The sequence below is a fragment of the Pleurodeles waltl genome, chromosome 2_2 (assembly GCF_031143425.1).
Source record: "Pleurodeles waltl isolate 20211129_DDA chromosome 2_2, aPleWal1.hap1.20221129, whole genome shotgun sequence".
Lineage (NCBI taxonomy): Eukaryota > Metazoa > Chordata > Amphibia > Caudata > Salamandridae > Pleurodeles > Pleurodeles waltl.
In genome coordinates this window covers 784,587,244-784,612,239 of record NC_090439.1, presented here as the reverse complement: position 1 = coordinate 784,612,239, position 24,996 = coordinate 784,587,244, and the positions used below count along the sequence as shown (strand labels likewise).

At 41.0% G+C, this 24,996-nt stretch overlaps 1 protein-coding gene across 1 annotated transcript in view; it reads left to right on the top strand.

The window, feature by feature from the left end:
* The window catches only part of LOC138282619 (myosin heavy chain, clone 203-like), a 262,838-nt gene that overhangs the window by 199,579 nt on the left and 38,263 nt on the right, over positions 1-24,996 (top strand). Inside the window, exon 9 of the mRNA XM_069220406.1 lies at positions 11,742-11,900. Coding sequence (XP_069076507.1) covers positions 11,742-11,900 — 159 coding nt within the window. The remainder of the gene's footprint in view (positions 1-11,741; positions 11,901-24,996) is intronic.

The window sequence follows — 24,996 nt, the reverse complement described above, 5'->3', positions numbered from 1 at the left end:
CAGTGGTAAAGTGCTCAAAGTCCTAAGGCCAACAAAATGATACTGCAACAAAACAGGAGGTAAAGGCAAAAAGTCTGAGGTAAGACCACCATAAGGATACCATGTCCAACAGGGACTGTAAGTCACAATTGTGAAAATGGCACTTTTCAATTTGTTTCATTTTTCTTGTCCTAACCATATGGTGCCTGCTGCCTGTGTCCGGGTCACATGACTGTGAATAGCTTAGCTTACGGCCTTTGCAAATTCCTCACAGACAGTGAGAGAAAGTGGGATTAGATTTTAGCAGGCTGGGACATCCTGCCGCCAGGATGGGTAGGTTGAAACTGTCCCCTCCCCACTCACATTTCAGTGGGCTGTCTTCAGCACACGCACAAAGGAATCTGACAGCCATCTTTTGTTACCTCAGGCTTGTGGCCTTGGCAGGGGAATGGAAGATCTTTCCAGAAGCAGATATGAAGGGGAACAAGGATGTCACCCCCACTTCAAAGCCTGGCGTCAGGTATACATATTAGGTTGGGCCTCCTGAGCCACCCCTTGAGTGCATTCCTTGAACTCTGGACTACAGAAGAATGACTGCTTCATTCCCCAGAGGACAGGCCTGCTGCATCAGGCCTGCCTTGTTCTTCAAAGGACTGCCCTGCTGCTCCCAGGGAACTGCTCTGCTTCTTGAGGCCTGCCTATTTCTCAAAGGACTGCCCTGCTGTTTGAGGCCTCCCTTGCTGTCTGAGAAGGAAGACTGAACCTGTTCCCTTCATCCCAGGGTAGCCTAAGTGACTCCAAGGGTCAGCTGGCTGACCTGATCCGAGCTACAGGGACAAAACAAGCTCCAAACGCCTCCATGCAACTCGCAAGTTGACCTGCTGTAACTGGATCTGCCTGGACCTGTAACTGGACCTATCTACGTCCTGCTGGCCTCTGCTAGCATGAGTCCCTGACCCCCCAGAGGTGCCTCTTCATATCCTGGATCACTTGCTTGCATCAGAGGGTGTGCCTCGGTAAAGAATGGAAAAACGCAAGAAGCCCTGAAGTTTTGGGCTGTTTGTGACAGCGTAAGAGCCCGTTCACACCAAGACCCTGCACCCTTAACAACCGCTAATGCAAAGCTTCAGTGAACCCTACTCTTTGTGCGAAAGCGACTGCAGGTGATAACCAGCAACGCGAGATCTGCACTTCGTCTTACAGCAACGACAGCCCGCTGTGACCATCAATGAGAAGCTCCAGCAATTACTATCTGTGGCACCCAACAAAATATTTGTACTACAGTTACAACTGTTTGCAACACCAGACCTGCTCTTCACTCTGTATTGGCGGCCATCCGCAACGCTGTCCCTGTGGCCTCCTCCAATATGATCTGGACACTTGGCACCGGACTTTGAGAAGGTAACTTTTTCAGCTGGACTAACCTGGTCCCTGTATCCACTCCATCATGGTCGGCCTGTACTTGTGACTATCTCCCAGATTATTAGATTTATTTAAGTTTACTTGATTTTTCTAAAATGGTGTGGGATTTTGTTGTTGTGTTTTCACTTTGTTACTGTTTGTGTGCTGCATAAATACTTTATTCATTGATTCTAAATTGAGCAAAACTATTTTTGTGCCATACTATCAGAGGGTTAAGCACTTAATAATTTAGTTACTATCAGTGGTGGCTGGTGATGTTTGAAAGTGGTGTGGTGTAAAGGTTCTGGATGAGTGCTGTGTGGTGACTGAGCATAGCGAGCGAGCTGCCCGCTATAAGAGGGTGTTCGGGGGTTCTTCCCCCAGGAAAAGTTTGAAAAAAGAGTGGGCAAATCGTGCATTTTCAAGCAAATTTGAGAAAGCAAAAAGGTTAATAAAGCAATTGTGAAATAGTAGTTATAACATCAATAAAGAGATTTAATATGGTAATGACACTTAACACTCTGCCACTCTGTAATATCTCACCCATGCACTTGGTGACACTCTGTCACGCACAGCATACCCACACATCGTCAGTATCCCTCTGTGTATTACACACTCTGTTGCTATCTGTCTCTTTTAAACACCCTGAGTAGGCCTCAGTCTCTTTCACATCCATTACTGCTCTGATTGTCTCTCACAGTCTATCTGTCTCACAAACGGAATCACTCAGTTACCTTTTAACTCTATCTCTTTTTCCTATCTCCTCAGTCCCAGTAGCCCTGTCTCTCACTCTCAGATGCCCTCTGACTCTATCTCTGTTTCATACGTTCACAGTGCCTCATTGTCTCACACTCAGTAGCTCTTTCTCTCACTCCCATCTGCCTTCTGAAGACCTTTGAGTTTTACTTTCTCAATCACTATCTAACACTCAGTAGCCGTCTCTCACTTGCTTTCTGACTCTATTACTGCTTGTTACTTTCTCAGTCGCTCGTTTTCTTTTACTCAGTAGCCCTCTGTGTCTCTCACTTGACTCCTGTCTTTTGCACTCTTGAAAACCCTATCTTGCTCTGTTGTATCCTAGTTATGCTGTTTGTAGTCGTATGTCTCCGATATTTCCAAAACCTGTAGAGATAAATTTATAAAGACTTTATGACAATGAAAAGTATTTTTGGTAAAGTATCACCATTCCAGCCCAAATTGAATCTAAGCATGATAACTGCGAGTCTTGCCTTCCCGTCAGGTCCGTGAGGGAGTAAACTGCTGTCTCCAAGCAGAGACCAGGGGTAAGTCACTAAACTCCAAACACAAGTCAAGACCGCAACTTAAACTCCTAGAGGAGACCACCTCTTGCCGAGCGAATAAACTCTCTGCACAGGCCTAGAACCAAAAACTAAACTCTCAGACGAGATCTAAAGAGTGGTACTGAAGCCCCAGAAAAGTCCAAAGTGATGGACTAACATCCTAACACACTGCTATGGTGAATTAAACTTCAATGGAGAATACGATCTTTGGTTGTTGGATTGCACATCACAGCCAACCCACCCCACCACAGATCGGCTTAAGGCAGTCCAAAAATGTGTCTCTCCGGATTCCGAGTCCACTGTGTTGCCTCTAAATTGTACCCAAGCTGCCAAATCACAACATAATCGAACCTACTAGCACACAAAATTCAATGGTACTGCCTCATGACTGTTTGATGAGCTTTAGACGTTCTGGCGCCCCGAAGCCCTTTCGTGGCACTTCACAACATTGCTTAACAGACCACTCGTTCAATTGGACAGAAGAAAACCTTCCCGCTGACGAGGCAGCTTACCTCAAGACCTACCCTACGGCTTGTAGGACCATTTTGCAACTCGGTCTTTGAGCTGGGATACAAAAAATATCCACTGAAAACCTCGCTGAAAGAGGAAAAATTCACATTGACAGATCCTGAAAAACGGGTCTTCCAGGCGAGTCAGCAGAGACTGGTCCTTAGCTCTCTTTACATATGGGGTTTAACCCCTTGCCTGCCGCACTGCCTCTAACTGACAGTTTCTTACTCACCACAGAGGCAGAAGGGTCTGCTCGTGGCCATTGCACCAACCTAACCAATACTGGAGCTTCTCTCATGATGTTTTCTTCATGAGAGAAGTGCCAGGATTGATTTGAATAGGCTAACACAGCGCTCCTTTTGAGTTTGGGGCCTGTGTCTGCAATCTCTCTGCAGTTTAACACTTCTGGGCTTGTGAAGACTGAAATGCACATGTCGGACTGGCCGCGGCAAGACAGCCTGCCAATCTGACATGCAAAGACCGCACTGGAAAGTCATCATGCTGTACATTGTAATAAATGTATTTACATATACCTGCTGTGCTTGCTGTAGGTGGGGCGACGCTCCTTCACTCTTTGGGATCCGCTGCAGGTGACTATTGTTGTTCCCCCTGACAAGGATTGTGGTTGGTGTATGAGAAGGGTTTTCACCTCCATCCCACCAACCAATAACCCAATTTCTTACAGAATCCTAGTAACAATTTGGAAATTAGGCAAATACATTGTACATAGTAAATGTGTCTAAGTGGATACATGACCAAACAAAAATAAATGAATATATGTGGCAGACATGTAAATGCCCTGGGTTATAAGTTATAGAAATGATTCAGTTGTGCAAAGGTATCCTCTGACGCTGTTAGACCCTGCTCTCTGATTATAGAAATATAATGTAGAGAAAGTAATTGCTAGTATTTACTTGTGTAGCACTTGTGTAGCATAGGATAAGTGTTAACTTGTAAGAGAAATCCTGTAAAGTGGAGCCAACACTGAAAATCTGAATCGCTTGCAAAGACAAAAAGTATTCCTGCAGAGTCATGTCTGGCAAAATAAAAAATGAGAATCCAAGATTCAAAATAAAGAATTATGAAGATTCTATACACCTAAACTAACTACCAAAGGAAATACAGTGGTCTTGAAAATAGCAGTCTCTGTTAGCATAACCCCTTCAAAGTTTTAGTTTGCAATTACAATGAAACTTGTCAAGCCTGGCCTTCTACAGTATATTTTTCTAGGTTTCTTTGGGAAAGGAAAAGCATTGAGGTTAGACATCTCACAGCCCTGTCGTTTGACACAAGATGGGTGCCATCTTGGAACTGTACATGTGCGGTTTCATCTGAAATGTTGGTCTTCTAAGCTTCCTCCAAGCATCTACTAGCCTTCCTGTATCCCCTACAAGGGAACAGAGAAGAATACAGCCTCTAGGTTGGTGGTCCCTTCCAACTTCCAGGTGCACATTACTAGTGACAAGTGGTACGTGTGTAGGAGGCTGGATTGACACTGGCAATTGATGGAGTAACATATTGGTGACTTCTGTGCCCCCTAGGCTGTATCCATTCATGTAGCAAGTCTAAACAGTTGCTGCAGTGATAATCTGGAGTGGGTTGCACCTACCTGGGCACCTACCAGTTTATCTTCTCAAATATTTTCAGTTATCCTGGTCTCCTCCTACCAGTGTTTGGACAAAATATTCAGTTGTAAATATCGAGGGACAGAATTATCAGAAATAAAATATTCTGATACAAAAATATTGTGATGCAAAAATATCATAGTCAAGAATATTGTTTTTGTAGATAAGTAAAATCGGTTTTAAGAATATTGTGTTTAATATCGTTCTCAGTAATATAGTTGTAAAAAATATTGTTTTTAATTATTGAAATGTGTTTTAGTTCATATTTTAATTGTATGTACTGCTATTGATTGTATAATTTTTTTTTAATATAACTTGTAATTTTAAGTGAATTAGATTTGTGATCATTTTTAATTTGTTTGTAGTAATTTATAGTGTTGTAGTGGGTGGTTGGGTTTGTAGGGGATAGGGTGGGAAGAGGATTAAGTAATGATTATTAATTAATTAATAATATTAATCATTTTTAATCAATTATGTGATTGATAATAATTATGTAATACTGATTTATTTTATTGACATGGTAGGTGGGGGGTTCCTAGGTTTGTAGGGGCATATGGTGGCAAGTTAGTTGAGTAATAATTAACAATTAATTGGTGCAGGTTGCTGAGTTTGTAGGGCTATAGGGTAAGAAGCTAAGTAATAATTAAGTAACACTGTTTTCTATTGACAAATATTTAATTGATTATTAATTATGTACATTGTTTGATTTTTTTTAACTTTTATATATCTATATTAATGGTAATGTTGATAGTAGGAGTTTAATATTTTTTCTAAATTAATAGGGTTATTCAAATATGTAATGTGTTTGAAGTGAAGTACCTTCCCTACTGAGTTCTCTCTTCTTTTTTGTATATATATATATATATATATATATATATATGTGTGTGTGTGTTTGTGTGTGTGTGTGTGGTTTTTTTTAATTTGTAATGTTTTGTAATTGTATTTTTTTATTTTTTATTTTTCATATTTTATTTATTTAACATTTTGTAATTGAATTAATATTTTTGAGAGATAGATTAGATAGATATGTATATATATATATGTGTATATATATATATATATGCTTTTCATAATAGTAATTGTAAAAATAAAATACATAAAGTAAAATATATATTTTTCATAATTGTGTTACTATATATATATATATATATAAAAATTATATTGTATATCTATGTGTATATATATCAACAGGCGTACAGATATGCATATGAAAGTGTGTGTGTTTGTTTATAAGTATATATTTATATATATTTACTATTAGAATTTATGTAGTCTACATTATATTAATGTTACATACTAAAATATTTAAGGTTTACCACTTTAAAATATATATATATATATATATATATATAGTGTTGTTTCCACTTCTACGGAACTCCTTCGATGAAGAACAAACAGCCGTGACAGCAATGACGTTGTTTATTGACACAAAAATTCCTGACGCGTTTCGGAGCACCCGCTCCTTGATCATAGGTTCTAAAGACTCACTCATTCTTACCAGTATTTATTTTAACTACACAAAGGAAGGACTAACAGCTATGCTTGTACTAATACTTAAAACCGAAACTCATGTCAGCCATATTGGAGTGGAGCAGATATAATACATTACTTACATCTCTACTATAATATCATGTCTATGACATTAAATACAATGTACCCAGGCTTATTGTAACTAAACCAAAACTAATTTCCTGCTGTATCCATATGCAATCAATTAAATGCAAATAAAAATGAAAAATGATAAATTAAAAAATAAAAATAAAAAAGAAATATAATACCAATACAGATAGAAAACTACTAAATAAATACATATATATCAATCTATAAACATATTTATCTTAACATAACCAACATACTAAACTTGTTTTATATCAGGAAACCTAACCCTCTATAACATCCATAATCATAATTCGGTATAAATATTATTACATCTCAACACTAATAAAATGGTATAATACTCATCTCATATGTGGATTATACTGGTCAAGATATAATAGCTCCTTGCATCTCTTGCTGCTCCATCTCCTTATAATCCTTAGAAAAACAACAGTCACATGATAAGTAGTCAGATAATATACCAAAAATCATACTTAACATATACACAGTATAATTCATTAACTTGTTAATCCCTCCTACAAATATACACACATATAAGTAACATCTCTACTACTAAGCCGACTTCAAATGCACAAAAAGTTCCTCATCTTGATTAAATCCATCCGGTGTGTTAGTGGAATACTTAATTGTAAACTTAGATTCCAGTTGTCTCAATTCCAATTCCCTATTGCCTTTTCTTATACCTGGAGGGATATTATCCAATACACAGAATCTTAACATATCTCTGTTTTTCCCATGAACCTCAGCAAAATGTCTTGCCATTGGATAACTTTTGTCAACATTCGTAATAGCCCTCATGTTTTCCAGCACTCTTTTCTTGGCCCTATGTATCGTACTGCCTATGGAATACTTATTGCATGGGCAGCTAAGGGCATAGACACAGTAATCTGTATTACAATTAAGGTACTTTTTGATAATAAAAGGATTTGAATTCCTAGATAACTTGATCTTAGAACAATTATTACTGCCTTTACAAGCTTTACATTTCCCGCATATGAAGAAACCCTGAACATGCGTACCTTTACTCGCATGAGGTGATTGTATCAAGCTCTTACATAACCGATCTTTGAGAGATGCACACCTTCTGAAGGTCCCTTGTGGTTGTTGACCAATAAACTCAGCTACCACATCATCGCTTCTAAGAATCTCCCAATTCTTCAATAAAACACGTTTAACTTCCCTGGCCTTAGTACTGTATGTAGTAATAAACCTCATCATCTGGCTATCTGACTGATCTGTGCCCTTCTGGGATACCAATAGTTTCTCACGGTCTAACAATAGTACTCTCTTACAAGTGCCCTCAATCAATTTGCTTGAGTAACCTCTTTCAAGGAACCTCTTAGTCATCACTCGCATTTCCTTAACAAAATCGCTATCTTCACTACAGTTCCTCCTAGCTCTTAGGAGTTCGCCATAAGGGATACTATGAATCAAATTCTTCAGATGACAACTACTGGCATGTAAGAGACTATTTCCAGCTGTCTTCTTGCGAAATAAGGTACTGGTTAGTTTTGTATTCCTGACACATAATTTCAAATCCAAAAATTCAATTTCTGAGCAATGTATATGTGCAGTTAATTTCAAATTCATATCATTGATATTAAGTTGTTTAACAAATTCTTCCACCTGTTCTCCACTACCTTTCCAAATACAAAAAATGTCATCAATGTACCGAACCCACAACACCAAGTGTTCTTCAAACATGGACATATTGTAAACCACTTGCTCCTCTCACCAGCCTAAAAAAAGGCCTCCGTAACTTGGAGCAAAGCAAGTACCCATAGCGGTCCCTTGCACTTGTTGGTACACTTGATGATTGAATATAAAAAAGTTGTTAGTTAAACAAATTTGCATCATATCAAGTAACATTTCAGTATGTTGAAAATAAGAAAGGGATCTTGCTCTAAGAAAGTGTCTACATGCCAGGATACCTAAGTCATGCGGGATACAGGTGTACAAACTTTCCACATCCAATGTTAATAGTAAAAATTGCTCCTCCCACGGTATCTCATGAATCCTTTTCAGGAAGTCCCTCGTGTCTTTGATATAGGATGGCAGTGCTTCTACAAACTGTCTCAAGAAAAAATCAATATACTTAGATGCATTTTCCAAAGCACTGCCCCTCGAAGAGACTATAGGTCTACCCGGTGGGTTATTGGAATCCTTATGTAATTTAGGCAATAGGTACAACACTGGTAATTTCGGATAAGGACACATTAAAAATAAGAATTCTTTCTTAACTATAATCCTGTTATTTGCTCACTCAATTAATTTCTCCTTGTATTTATCATTAGCTTCATGATATCTCTGTTTGCTAGTTTTCTCATATTTGGTACCATCTCTCAATTGTTTCAAACCTTCCTCTAGATATTTAGATGTGGGCCAGATAACCACATTGCCCCCTTTATCGGAGGGCTTGATAACTACATTCACATTTCTACTCAGCTCCTGAATCACTTGAAGCTGATCATGATCCAAATTTTGACGGCCACGTCTTTTATTCTTGCTTGCATTTAATTTCTTGAAATCCCTAACAACAAATTTTTCAAACAAATCAATGGCTGCACACTTTACTTGGGGATAAAAGGTCGATCTAACTTTGAATCTATTAGTATCTGCACAATCTAAATTTGTTTGGAAACTTTCCCTCTCCAAACTGGATATTGGGTCAGTGACCCACCCACTGTCACCTGTTAGTTGTCCCATAACTTGAAGTGTCTCAATATCAGCAATTTGTAGCAGGGATGGTGATACCTTTTCCCCTATTGGTAGTTGTCCCTCATAAACCTTAGTAGCGTACCAGTATTTGAGCTTTACTTTCCTAATAAAATGAAATAGATCTATTCTACTCTGAGTGTAATTAAATAATGATGATGGACAAAATGATAAACCAAGGGATAACATTTTCTCCTGCTCTTTAGATAAACTTACATCTGATAAATTTACGACAGTTCCCTCTATGGGTTTGCAGCAGTCTGACCTCTGGTACGTATTCCCCATGCGCTTTTTATGTCTCTTTGTCGTAATCTGCTTAGTTTTGGATCTCCTCTTCCTCCTCTTCCACAAGCTCTGGAACCTGTTGCGCCTCGGCCTCGTTGGGCTTTTACTCTTCCCTGGGCCAATAGGTTGAACTCCTTTAAAATTTGGGATTTTACTCCCTCAGATTCAGAATGACTTGACACATCACTTTCACTTGCATCACTCTCAGCAGATTCTCTCAATATGTTCTCCTGTATGTCGTTAGATTCCAATGAAGAGGCCTGTACATTCCGCACTCCTTGTTGTATTCCTTTGTTTCCCTGATTTTCCCTCAAATGTTCATATTTGCGTGCAAAGGTTAAGATTTGACCCTTTTTGTAATCACATTCATCTCTGTGAAATGTACATTGTTTTTTAGCCATAATTTCACACTCTACTTTATCCAATCTTACTTGCATTTTTTCCATCTCAGATTTAAATTCATCCACACTGCATATCTCTTGTAATGCAAGTGTATGTTTCTCGATCTCCTTTGCAGCCTTCTCCACATCCTTCTTGGCATATTTAATTAATATTTTTAACATTCCCATTGAGCATTGGATGTTATTATTATGCCCATTCGTCAACCATTTCAGGATCAGGGTTAAAAATTGTTGGTAAAATAAAAATTCTAAGGCCACGTGGCACCCGGTCCACATCAACATATTTCTGAAGGGTGGTGGCCTCGCACCACTTGGCTTGTTCTTGCTTCGCAGCTTCCCATAGATTATCCCACAGTCTTTTCTTATTGCCTCCCTCATTACGTTCATTATGATCATCAGAAGAGTTATTATATTGTTTCCCAGTAGGCAAAAATAGCTTAGCTGCTGCTTCTTGTCGTTTTTGTTCCCGTGTAGAGATCATACTGGCAACACAATGAGCACACTCCTTGCTTTAAAAAAATTCCAAAACAAATTACATTTATACAAATATCAGTAATGTCACGTCTTGCCATCACTGACTCGATGCACTGTTCAAGTCTGTCGCCGTGTGCCTCAACTGCTATAAATTGATCAAAAAACTGAATTTACAGCATATTACCACCAGGCGATTCTCCATTGGTGGCATTCAATTAAATTCGCTGCCGCTTAATGTCAAAATCACTCATAAGCAACTGCGGTGTTATCCTCAAATCTCCCTTAACTTAAATAGCCAAACGTTATACACGCGTCCCGCCTTCAAGCTTGCAACCGCGTGTATTCCAGCAATCCCGCGGGTCCTTTAAAATCTTTGGAATCAACAAAACTCTCTGCGACGGTAATATTATTTTTGGCAATTCTCCGTTAGTGGCAGTCAGTTCAAAGCGCTAACGCTTGTTATTGTCTTTGATGTTATCCTCACATCTCCATTAGCTGACGAAGCCAAACACGTCGCACCTTCGGGCGGGCTTCAGCAGTCCAGCGGGTCTCTAAAATCTTTAACATAAACACTACTCTCTATGAAGTGGAAACAACACTATGTTAATATATGAAGGGGTTGCCGCCCTGCCGTGAAACCGTGAGTAAGTGGCTGGAGCAAAGGCATTATTGTGTGTTGCACATATATATATATATAAATATATATATATACATATATATATTTTAGAAACAGTATTTTCGTATTTATTTCAACAATATTAGTGGTATACAATATTTTATTTCCAATATTTTTGTACTTACCATTATATGTATAGAGGCACAATATTTTGGTAAATTATATTTTCAACTCAGTATTTATGTCAAATGATATTGCTTACCTTGATATTATGTCAGCAATCTACCCTACCAGGTTCATATACTCCAGTACATATCTCACTCATAAACCATGCTACAGTTGAGGGAACTCTGTTGATGTGACTTGATGTGCCGCCCAAGTATGTATTGAATGGCTCCATAAACTGCAGGACTCTGCTGCCAGACTGGTTACCTGCATTGTATTAGAATGATTGGCAACTGGTGATCTAATTGTAAGGGAAGAAGTATACATTCAAATCTTATATCTATCTGATAATGCACCGCAAGATAGGGCCCTTCTCTATCTCGGTACAGTGTTCTGAAGATAGAAGTTTTAACGCACTTCACTCTCTTCACTACTCATTGTGGCATCTTTCTAATATGTGCGTAGAAGCAGACAACGTGTTTCATATTCTGCGAGGCACAAAATAATTTCTTTTTAGCTAAGTATATCTAGTTTTGGTCAATTTATTTTAGCCTCCTGTGTTTATATTCTGGAGATATGTCAATGCCGGTTTATAATTGAACCACTCTATTACCTTGCACTAAATATTTACATTTGAAATGTTTGGTTGCAGGAGCGACAACTGAGAGAGGCAGAAGCCAACAATTCCTCAAGACGTATCACTGATTTGGTATCGGGTAAAGAAAAAGCAAGACAACTGGAACTGGTGTTGTCTCAACTGAAGAGAATGGTTCAGGATGAGAGACAGAAAACCCTTTCTGCTCAAGAGCAGGTATGAAACACAGAAAGTGGTGAAACTGGTCCATACGTTACGACTTCATTCTAGTATCCTGCTTTCTGGAGCAAAGAAGGAGGTGGTTCTTGGAACGTTTTTGAGTAGATCAGCCACTCACGTGGAGGACATGTTATAATTCGGTTGAACAGATATTTCTGATATGATCCATAACCCTTCACCCTTCCTTCCAGGGAATTGGTGAGAGGAACATTCTTCTGATTATCCTGCTTTGTCTAAATGCAGAGTAGTGTCTTTCATCCCAGCCCCGCTTAATGGCAAGGAGGAGTAAAACGAAAAGAGAAAGGGCACCTGCCACCCGTCTCTCTTTTCCACGGCCCACTAAATGTTGTGAGCCATGGACAAGCAGAGCCGTTTATACCTGTATTTTTGTAACACAGTGCTGGGACAGCAGCTTATTTGTGCCTTAGTTCTCAATTGTTAATACAGTGCTGGGGCTGGGGTATATTGCCATGCTCTTCCACAATGAACACCTTGGCCTTTAGGTGAGGTGGGGGAGAGAGGCCCCTGATAGCCCTCATTACTAGGCACCTGGGGAATCTATGAAATGCCCTTACTTCCAAACAGGCCCTTACCAGTGGCCATTGTTTTATCAACATTTTATTTATGAAAGGTAAACCTAAAAATTCTAATTCCAGTCGAGCCCTTGTTTGTGCTTTGAAGGAAACAGTTTTTTCAATCTAACCAACCACAAAATAAACATGTGATATTAAAAACTTGTGTAATATGCTTCTATATTGTCAAGAAACAGGGCTGGCTATTGCTTACTGCTTGGAACTTAACAGGTGTGGGGGAGAGATACTCCAAATCTGCTCATGCTGATTTTCAGCAAAGGAAAGGCTGCCAGCCTTTGAAGAGTGCCAGCACTACCAGGGCTGAAGCTTTAAATGCCTGGAGAATGTACTACTAATAATCATCAACAACAAACTACACTTCCTAGTAAGTCATGATCTCTCACATAATCTAGAGATGGTAGCCATCTTGGATATTTTTTTTTCTTTCATTTAGTAAGAGTAACAACAAACATACAAACCAGTGACATTAATAATTCGCTCTAGAAATACAATATAAATTAGGGAGCATTATGATCTAGTATCCAGCAGACATGGAGCTCAATTCAAAGTCCAATTCTCATTAACAAGTCTCCCAGGGATGGGATGCAGACAAGCCAAAAGAGACCTACACATATTAGAAACAATGATCAGAGCAAGAAGCAGCCGAAAGTCAAGAGGAAAAGGGGAGTATGTAGGGGAAGGGAAGAAAAAAAGGAACATTACAGCCTTCAGGACGCACAGCTAAATACAAGCAATGATATGATAATATACAATAGCAAAGATATGCAAAAATATGTAAGGGGAGTATGACTTTTGTGCAATCACTTGGGGTGTAAAATTACTGAATGTTGGTCAATGGGCAGTTCTCCAGAAAGGAGCGGAGGGGGGCCCATATAACCTGCGGTCTGAATCCCTCCGGCATAAGGTCCCAATAAATAATCAGCTGCTCCTGACAATACGAGGCATCGCTCAATCCCCAACTCATCGCAACTCTACGCTTGGCCAGCAACAGCAGTCCTATCAATCGCCGATGCGTAGCCGGGAGTTTCTCAACGTATCCCAGAATGACAAGCTTGGGGGTGTCACGGCAGTCAGACCTCCGTCATCTCCTCAATCACCCTCAGCACCTACTTCCAATAAACACACAGCGCCGGGCAGCTCTACCGCAGATGCAAGAAGTCAGCATCAGGAGCCATGCATTGCATACAATGCACTTCGGTCCGAAAGCCCTTATCTTTCAACCTAAGAGGAGTGTAATACAAGCGAGGAAATTGAAATGTATAAGGCGCAGCCTGTAATTGGGGGACAGCTCTCGCATATGCACTCAGCAGTGGCGCCACTCTTCATCAGAAAGGGTTTCCCCTATGTCCTCCTCCCATTTGGCTTTAGCATTAGACTCTGTCCCCACCACTTCACGCTGCATGCAGACATATAACTTGGTGATCAGCCTACACTGGGATTCCAGTTGATACAGAAGCTCCAGCATCTCAAATGCCACCGGCATTGCAGGAAATCAAGTGTAGCGCGCGTGCAACAAAGCACGAATCCTAAGGAAGAATAATCAGTGCAGCGCAGTATCGAGCACGCCGCCAAGTGCGGCCTCCGAGGAGATAAATCCCCCGTCCGGAAACCAAGATCCCCGGGTGGTCAAACTGGCCTCGCGGAGGAATTCACAAATTCGGGCATCCTCTGACAGTCACATGTCACCCATGCCCAGCACCGGTATCAAGGGGGCAAAGGCCTCCCCCCCCAGCCATGCGTCACAGCAGTGCCATCCAGGCTCTCGCCGTGCACGCCACTGTGTCAGTCCCACTCAGTCTTGGCCTGGGCAGTCCAACCAGCACCCTCTGTAGTCCATCTGGCCACACAGCATCATTTTCAGGTGCCAAGTGAGGTAAGTATCGGATAGGCTGTATCCATAAATGAGCAAAGTGAGCCTGGGCACAATGGTAATATAGTGCCAAGTCCGGAGCCGCCAGCCCGCCCTGCTCAAACAGAAGAGTCAATGTTTCCCAGGATATTCTGGGGCGCCTGCCTGCCCAGGCCACGGTTAGAAGAGCGGACTGAAGCCGTTTAAAAAAACTAGCAGTAAGAACCAGGGGTAGGTTGAGGAAAAGATACAAAAACTTGGGCAGCACAACCATTTTTGCTATCGCTATGCGGCCCGTCAGAGAAAGCGGCAGAGAGTGCCACCTCTCTATCTTCTCTTCCAACCAAGTAATGGCCTTGCCATAATTAGCCTATGTCTCTACTCAGCCATATACTCAGATATCGCACCGGTCCCTCAGTCCAACAGACAGGGTATTTAGAGGGAAACTGTATCATTGCCGCAGAGAGAGGCATCACCACAGATTTAGACCAGTTGATGGAGATCCCAGATATCTGTCCAAATCCAGCTATCTCATCCAGCAAAACATTGAGGTGCAATTGCGGATCTCGAACATAGAGAGTGACATCGTCCGCATACATGGATATCAGCACCGGGTGCTGCCGAAAAGCCAAGCCCCTGTGATCATGATGCTGGCGCAGGCAAGCCACCAGCGGTTCCATCGCCACAGCAAACAATAGCAGAGAGAGTGGGCATCACTGGCGAGTGCCTCTGGCAATCGGAAAAGGGTCGCATATGGTACCATTAACTCTCAGCCTCGCGGTCGGTTGTGTGTATAACAGGCAAATAAGCTGAATGAATCTTGAGCTCAGCCCCTTCTTGGATATTTTGATATTACTTCCCTGGTGGCTTACTGCGTCTTTGCTAGTGAATCATGATACAAGTTTTTGCAGTCAGGATCTTGCTATATGACTGCTGGATTTCCTTTTGATAAATAGTAGTTGCTTCTTTGGATTGGATTGAAGGCTATTTGAAATACAGAGAAGTATTTGTGAAAGTTATGTTTCAGGTGAAAATAAACTTTGAATTATTTGAACAATTATTACAAACTCTTTTAAGATGTTGGGTTGTCCTGTGACTAAACAGGAAGAATTCTCAAGCAAGGATTATGTTCTCTTCCTGAATGCCTTCTTCAACTTGCTAGAAAATGGTTTTGGTATGTCAGGTTGCACTAAGTGGAGTGGCTTTACAGGGAGTGGCAGTCTATTATCATAGACACAGAAAATATCTTTGAGACGTAGTGATTTATAGGATATCGCTGATTAACCCTAGAAGTGTACGTACTGGGTTACAAAAAATAATCAGATTAATGAAGATTACCAGTAAGTAATCTATACATAGTATTTCAGTAAGGGCCTCCATCAATTGAGATTCTTCTTGTGATCCAACTCCTAGAGAAAGATAGCAGAATGTACGATTCAGAGCCAGGAATATGGCTGTCATTGCTTGCCACTCATTTACTGGCTTAAAGTTATATAACTTCTGTGTCCCAGGGATTCAAGAAGTTCTCTTCTTTGTAGGGTTCTGAAGAAATCATATACCGTACCTGGGTCTGTTGAGTGACAGACTTTGATTTGAGGTAGGAATATTTCAAAGCTTCAATGAGATCCACCTTGATTTTAAAGCTTTAGTTCCACATTGATTTTAGAGCTGTGTTAGACTCCGGAACTAAGTGTAATGGAGTCTTTAAGAAAGTTGTCTGTTGCCCCAGGTTGGTCAAGGGTTTTCAGTGAAGACACTGCCCTTGGAAGGCAATATGTGAGGTTTGGGTTCCATACTAGATATGGGGTTGGAGGTGGCAAAGAACCACCCAACCACCTGTGTAGTCCAATGAGTGTTACCTATTCCTCCTGGCAGGGCTTCCTAAGACCATTACTGACTGGATGGCCAGAGGTACATAAATAGTTTTTTAACTATGCTTTTTTACGGATAAGGATGCATATCAAGCTTCTTAGTTGCATGGAAGTGAACCCTACTTTTGAAAGGAGTCTTGCCCATACTTTTCTTATTTTCTGTCACAATTCTTTATGACTTTTTTCTTTATCTTTTATGCTTCCAATTGTCTCTGATCAAATTGTATCATCAGACTGATCAACTCTTCAGTGCTCTCTTTCGATGAAGTCTGACAACTCACAGGGAGACTTCCACTAAGTTCTTGAAAATGAGCTATATGCCAGGAGATCGCGCCTTGCCTGATGTCCAGGAACTCATTTCTGATAGGCTGATTTATGTATCTATGCTCAAACTTTTATTGCCTGCCTCTAGAAACTGCTCATATTCATTAATCACATGATACCTTTTCTTGACAAGTGGTGAGGCCCAACAAAAAGCATTGACTCCAAATTATTGAGGGAAAAGATGACTTTCGCATTTCCTTGTATGATACGTCAAATGTCTGGTCATAGAGTGTAATTTGTGTTGCATGTTTAATACTTAGTATTCTTAGGGGTCTTCCAAACATTAGGTGGTCATTTGAGGTTGAATACCTGTGATCACACCTCTGCTTATTCTGGTTATTGTTGTGTGTTTAATCTCCCTGATTAACCTTTGTAGAAAGTAAAAGTCCTTGAGTTTGTCAGCCTTTAATTTCTGGTATCTCTCCGTCTGATGGAAGATTGTCTAGTCATGCCTGAAAGCTGACAACTGAGGTCCTATGTTTTGAGTGACAGTTGTTTTAATGAGATTGTCCGGGTCCCTTGAACCTGGTAGGGACAAATTAAATGTGGTCACCCTCTTACAGGTAATAGAATGGTACAAGACAACAGAATATGGCTAGGAACAGTTCAAAACCTTAGGTCACAATTACAGTGACCAGTAGCAGTGCAAGGCAGACAACATACAAACGATTAGGGAGGATATAAACCAAACTACTCTGATGTGACATGTATTCAAGCCTTAGGTGATCTGGAAGCCTGAGGAAGTGCTAAGGCTAACATCAAGACAGAAACACAAGAACATTGTTCAAATGTCTTTATATTCTCTATGCTGAACATGTCTCTAACTATCTGACAAAATCCCTCCCTCCGTTTTAGAAACAAAGGGCCAGATGTATCAAAAGGTTTTGCACTCGCAAACAGTGTGAATCAGTAAATTCAGCCATTTGCGAGTGCAAAACAGTGGTCTGCGATGCATGAAATGCATTCGCAGACCACAAATAAGAAATCGCTAAAATTGCGATTTCTTGCGTTGCGACTTGGAAATTGCGAGTTGCAATTTGCGATTCGCAATTTCCAGGTCGCAAGGCTATGCTGGAAAAAATCGCAAATTGCGATTTTTCCAAAAATGGCATTTTGCACTTGCAAAATACCATGCTTTGCAACCAGGTGGTAACCTGGTGCAAAATTAAAAAATGCAGTTAAACTGCATTTTTAAATTCAACATGTAAAGCACACATGCTCTTTTGGCATGTGTGTACCTTACATGTTGAAAAAAAAGTTTTTGGGGTGCAGGAGAGGGGGCCTTAGGCCCCCATCACCCTGGCCTTTTTGCATTTCCAAAATTGCGATTTCTGGTTCAGAAATCGCAATTTTGGAAATGCAAAAAATTCGCAGCTATGGGCCAACAGGCCTATAGCTGCGAACCGGGCTGCGAATGGGGCCGGTATCGCAATTTGCGATTCGGTAATAGCTTTTGCGATTTTTAAGAAATCGCTATTACCGATTTGCAAATGTGATACATGGCCCATTGCGAGTCGGTAATAGCGATTTCTTAAAAATCGCTACTACCGAATCGCAATGGGCCGTGATGGTACATCTGGCCCAAGGTTCCTTTCGAGGCTGGAGTGGTGTGTGAATTGTAATGAACTGGTGCTAAGGGTGAAAGGAACAATGTCAGTCTAAGATTGTTGGGCACGAGTACCACTTACATAGCAAAGTGCTTGAAATGCTGCTTTCATCATATGTTTGCATCTGGGGTACTTGGGGAAAAATAAACTGTCCTATAATGTCTTTCCAGCTCCTGCTTGATCCATTTGGAACCATATTTAATCGATCGTGCAATAACCTTTAATGTGCGGATTGCTTATTTCTCCAAAGGCCTGGGCTTGACAGACCGCAATAGTTATTGATGTCCCCTGTACCCACATCCCCCCCACCCAAGTAATAAAATCTGTCCAGGTATCACAACCTTGGCAAGATATTCATCTTGACTGCAGCCAGTCTCCCAGGCAATAAGGGTTTTCACTTGATTTATTTGGAGTGTATGTTTAAGAGGGGACCAGCTAATCTTATACAATATGGTTAGGGAATTAGTCAAGTTAAAACCTCCGTACCAAATGCAGCCCTTATATCAGTTAAATGGAACATGTGACTTAAATCTTTGGACCTGATTTTCAGGTAATGTCAGATTAAGACTTCCTTTTATTTATCTTAAAATCTGAGACCCACTCATAATGCTCCAGGTGTGTAAATGGTGCCTTTAGTAATGATTAGTCCCTCTGTCACAAACACATTATCTGTGAGAAAGCTAATTTTGTGTTGTTTTTACCAATGGGAATACCCTTAACTTCAGAGCTTTGTCTTCTTCAGGTTCAGAGCTCTGTCGTTTAGGGACCTTAGCAAAAATAGCAAACAATAATAGCGATAATGAACACTCTTGCCGTATACCCTATTCCTGATTTATGCTCTCTGACTTCTGTTTATTCTCCACAGTGCCTGCCTCAGAAGCCTTCCAGCTAGCAAACACTTTTCAAATTGGTGCGGCGAGTGACGTGCCCCACCACTTCGCAAATAAAAACAGCCCCGCCAAAAACCCAACGTAAACTCCCCCTCCGCTCTAAAGCCCAAGTAACACTATAACACAAACACTACACGTACATACAATGCACACTTACATGCACTACACAGGTACATAACATTTTACACACGCATTACACAAACATTACACATTTAAAAAAAGAAAAGGCACTTACCCACAGGCTGCACGTCCTTCTCCGTGTGCTTCTGCTCTCCAATGCCGAAAGAGCTCCCCCAACCAATACAGGCGCTTCTCTCATGATTCTAACCAGCATGAAAGAAGCGCCTGGATTGGATGGAGCTCCTTCAGATACTGAAGGCCTGCCTCTGGTCTACACCCAGCTGTCTTAAACAGCTGAGTGGAGAGCTTCAAAGTGCGCAGGTCACTTTGGCCGGCACAAATCAGCCGGCCAAAGTGACCTGCGCACTTTATAGCATCCCTACCAGGCACTGCTCCAGTCCTCTGTTGCCAGCAGCCGAGAACACGCCCAGTACATATCTGGGCTTGTGCGCGCTGCAGGGGAAAAGTGAAAAAATGAAATGCTAATGAAATATTTTCATTGTCATTCTATTTTTCCTGTACAGCTTGCAGAAGGGTGGGGGGTGGAGGGGTTTACACTCCCCCGGCCACGAGAAGAAGCCGCCGCTGCTAGCAAATACCCTGCTGTAATAGTGGGCTCCAAAGCCCATCTTGAATATCACATTCCTGAGAAAGCTTAAACTAACCCAGTTAAAGCCTTTCATGTCATTGTGAGCAACAGTGATAGATAGGTGTTTTTGGGAGCAACTTTTTCTATTAGGCGTTTAGCTTGTTCATTGTTTTCTTTTGCCCACAGACAATGACTGGCTGGCGTCTACTAGCCCCTTTCAGATATATATCTAGTCATGAGGGCAAGGGTCTTAATAGAAATGTCAGCATCCACATTTAATAGCTCTGTCAGCATATTTAACCAAAACTCTTTGGAATACGTACAAGATTTCAGGACAAGTGATATGCCTGCTTTCACCATTGTGCATGTAACTAACATGGTTATTGGGTGATACATGCTTTTTTGTGAATCCATGTTAGTGAAAGCCAAAGTGTTAACTCCCCTATGGTGTTCAGTGAGCTCCTGAATTTGTATCAGAATCGCCATCTGTAACCTATTGTTGTTGGTGCATTGCTTCCCCACTCCAAAAGGAGATGAGATTGATATGATATGATTCACAGATTTACACCTTGCACCCTCCCAAATATTACCTAGCTAATGAATTGATGCTCCATTTGTGTACATTTTCTACATAATATGAAAAAGAAGCAATACCTCACCCTCTGTAAGTACTGCCACATGTTTAGCAAGTTGTGGTCTCTCATCAAATACTTCAAGTTCCTACCTGCTACGTTTCCCTTTGTGCAGTGAGATCTGGACCTATTCCTATCTAATTCCCAGACCAAGTTAAAGTCTCCTTTAACAATATCATCAACTTCCAGCAAATGTGCCAGCAAGAGTATTAATGAATCCTATTCTGAATTGAGTGTATATTTGGAAGGAGTCTTAGATTTCTGCTTTTATGGTCAAATGTAGCTCAGATATAATTTCCTTGGTGTCAGTCATCATTAAGACAAGTTATAACTTCAGAGTACACTTGACAATAATAGCTGCACCTACTGTTTTAGTTCAATGTGATGGAACTGCTGAACTATGTAGTATATATGCCTCATCCTTCAATTGTGTTCCTTTACATCATTCGTGTCTCTTGCAAAAACACAATGGGCCTGATTCCAACTTTGGAGGACGGTGTTAAACCGGCCCAAAAGTGGCGGATATACCACCTACCGTATTACGAGTCCATTATATCCTATGGAACTCGTAATACGGTAGGTGGTATATCCGTCACTTTTGGGACGGTTTAACACCGTCCTCCAAAGTTGGAATCAGGCCCAATGTCTGGGTCTAACACCTTAAGATACTGTCAAATTCTGTGTAAATGAAGAAACCCCAAACCAAGTGAAATCAGCCTAAACACAGTTTATAAGTCTTATTCTTAGTATATCCTTCCATTTGTTTGTCAGTCTTAAAGTGAGTGCATCCTCCTCAACCACACACTCAAATGAATCAAACCTGCTAGAAACCTGTACGGAAATATTTAGAAATAAGTAAGATAATGAAGTACAAACACAGAAACAATTTCCATCGTTCAACTCCATCCCAAAAATGCCTCCTTTCCCCCATTTTAGCTTACTTTTCTCATTTCATGTGAGATCCTCTGTTTCTAATTGTCCTCTTCCTCCTCATCTCTGCTCCTTTGTCCTCCCTCTGAGCTCACACTCCAGCTGATCTTCTTAAGAAATATCCAAAAGTCACTTTGCTTCATCCACTTTAGTAACCTGAACTTATTTTCAGTTCCTTTCTACTTTAATTGAAGTCCCTCTGGAAAGATTTAGCAGTAACTTACTTGCTTAGCGCTGAGTCCCATCATTATTTGGCAAATTAGTGTCTCATAGTGTTACAGCTGCAAGGTCCTAATTGACCACTACGTACAGCCTTTTAATAGTATCTGTGGTTGTGATCTGCTTATCATAAGAATTTATTCTTTCCATGTATGTGATGGCTGTTTTCCCACTCTGTCTCATTCCAATGATTCATGCTGTTTTATTTCCTCCTCACTCACCTTTTCTATACCAATTTCAAAGGAGTTATCTTTTTGTAGGACCACCAGGAACATTGACTGAATAAGGCCTTGAATGTCATCGTCCTCTATTTCCTCTCTGAAGCTCCAGACACTGATATTATCCCACTATGAACTGTTCTCCTATTCGTCCATTTTTCTATTAGGCAAATGTTGTAATATTTTGAGATGGTTACTACCTGACCAAGTTTTTTTAATGTATTGTTTTGATTGGTCCATGGCCTCAACTCTGGAGTCTTGAAATCCCTTTTTAGATAGTTAATGCGTCCAAACAGAGTTGCTGGAGACCCTCTGCCAGCGACCTATGAAAGTCTCTTTTAAAATTAGTGAAAAATGACATCAAGTCCTCTAACATAAGAGAGGAGTCTCCTATAACTACAGAGTTTTGTTTCCTTACTCCTGTCTTCATGTTTTCAAGGAATCTGAAATGCCGCCTCCCTCTACAGAAGAATAAAGTTTGCTCTGCTTAGGTGTTTAACTGATTGTGACATTAGCTTGAATTCTCCAGCTCTACAGTATCCTTTGATGACAGGGTTGTAAATGGTCCACACCTATTGATTTCAGCTCTTTGGATACTTTCCACCAGCTCTGTCAGCACAGCACCTGCAGGACTTCAGAGCGGTGTGTCCTCTCACTATGCGTTGCAATCTCCATACCTGAAAATCAGCATGAGGACTTTGGCTTTATCAAAGTTCATCCCATGCGTCTTCCTTTCGCTGTGGACCTTATGGACATGTGCGTTACCTTCTCTCAGTGTGTAACATTTTGAACCAGCCTCTATGTTGCTCCTCCTCCTCCCTGTACCATTACTTTCCAGATGTTTGCGGATTTCACTACTTTCTCTTGTGCATTTAATGCCATGTCTTAAAGAATGTGTGCTGAGATCTTATGGTGATGTTAGGAGAAGGAACAGTTATTGCCCTTATGATGGCCCTTGGTTTACCCCAGGACGGCTGATTAAATCCACATACGTGAGTAAGCTTCTTGTTTTTTTTTCCATATCTTCTTCACAATCATGGACAGCTTTTTTTATTGCAAAAGTTATGTTCTAATGTAGGAAATATTGTCAGCTTCTCAGTCTGCATACTAGACGCATGCCTCCCGCCAATCCAATGCTATGCTTCCCACTTCAAGGACATAGTGTGTGAGTCTCGACATTGTGCATCTGCACGAGCCCACACTGGGCTCCAAAGTTCCCTCACCTCCACAGTCCTTGTTATCGGTCTCTCCTTTCCTTCACTTTACACTTTCCCTTCTCTCTACCCACCACTTCAGTCCTCTTGGCTCTCTTCCACTACATAGCTTCTTATTTGGGTTAGGGCCACTGCTGCTGCTCTAGGTGCTACGGATGCCTCTTCCTGCGATCATGGAGCAGGATTGTAAATTGTCATGGGCTAGAGGGTGCCCACTTCTTGTTGTGTCTTCAGGCTCAAGGACAAGCTGTAACAGGACCATGATCTTGACCACGCCCTGGGAGGATTTTCTTGGTCACATCCCACCCCATCTTGCGAAAGTGCAAGTGGCGCATGGATGATAGGCTGCTAGAAGCAACTATGGAGGCTGACATCTGTCTTGGTTTCCGGTACGGCTTTCAACCGTCTGAGACCCCTTTCACCTTGTTCCACCACCCTGTTCTCAGTTGTGATCTGAGCCTGAGCAATACCAGTCTTCAGCCCATGGGCAGCTGTAAGATTGATTTGCACTTTTACAGTATTGTGGAATGATGCGCCAATGCACAGAAAAGCGCATGAATGAGAATCAAGGAGTTTGATACTATTGAAAAGCTTGTGGTTATTCTCGGTACGTGCTGCGACATAAAAGTTTAGCAAACCTCAGCAGTAGGTTGTTTTCTGCAGCAAAATACATCTTGAAGAAATAAGGAAACCCCATCATTAAAAAGCATTACTTTAATCAAAAATGTGTCAGTGTGTGAGACAAGAACACTACTAAAACTAACAAGTAGGAACATAATCTTTTATCTGAAGCCTCCATTCCTTGGTCTCCCACCCGAACCTGCAGTTAGCCCCAAAAACATACAATGCTCTGGGCTAGCAGCTGCTTTGGAAAGGATGCAGATTCTAGCTTGTACTATGAAATCACTGACCTGATGCAACAACCAACCCAATGATTTAAATCCCCGCCGAGGACTAGTGTCTCCCGGATTCTTTGGGTTGGTAGGGTACTATTTGTGCAGCCAGTTTTGTATTACAAAATGTTCTTGTATGCATCGGTGGCCGGAACTCCCATAAAACATTAACAGTTTGACGTAACAAATCTGAAACAGCCGCAAAATGCTGCTTCCAGTATATATATCCTGCAATTTCTGTACATTTCGGCACTTTTCGAATAATACAAATCCGTATTATGAGCGCATGGATATCAACATAGCGGTCCATGAATACTATTGCTATGAATGTTGTCTTGCTTATTCCTACAAATGTGTACATCCACATGTAACTTTTTATTTTTTTCCATATTAAAAAGTTGTTGTTCTTTTTCCGCTTGGAAAATATTTTCTAGGTACTTCTAATTTTAAACTCTTTACATATAATGCTATAGCCTACACTGCTCTTACACGTGTGCCGACAGGTTCCTAAGATATAGCCAAGGATTTTTGTTGGAAATGGTGTACTTTGAGTTTCCTAAAGATTAGAGGGTGGAATCAGATGCCGGTAGGAAATGAGGAAGATTATTCTAAATTTGGCATCCTTGAACAATGACTCTGATGCATCTTTTGGAAATGACCTTAAAGGGCATGTTGCCTTCAGGAGTGGGGCAGGATAATATCACTGTACTGGCAGCTTCTAAAATGATGGGACCATGTGCTTCAAGAGACCTGAGATGGTGACGAACTCTGATAAGTGGCCCTGAAAGGCCTTGCTCAAGCCCGGCCTTTCTGAGACATAGACAAGACTTTTACCTTTCTTTATTACGCAGCTCTTAAGAAACAGGCCTGACTGAATTTTCGTCTGCTCCATTTTAGAACAACATGCCTGACGTGGTTTAGTCAGGCGCAGCAGGCCTTTCAAATAGGCTGTGACCATTAACTTTAGTTCTAAATTAGGGTTGAAGCATCCAGAGAAGGCTCAAGGCAAATGCAGAATACCTTCAAACTGTCAATTAGTGGAAATTCAGAAATGGACATCAGGGATTACAGATACTCCTTCCTTCCCTAATGCAGTTCATCGTGCTCTGGAGATACATGCATGGAGGAGAATACTCTGGGTGAG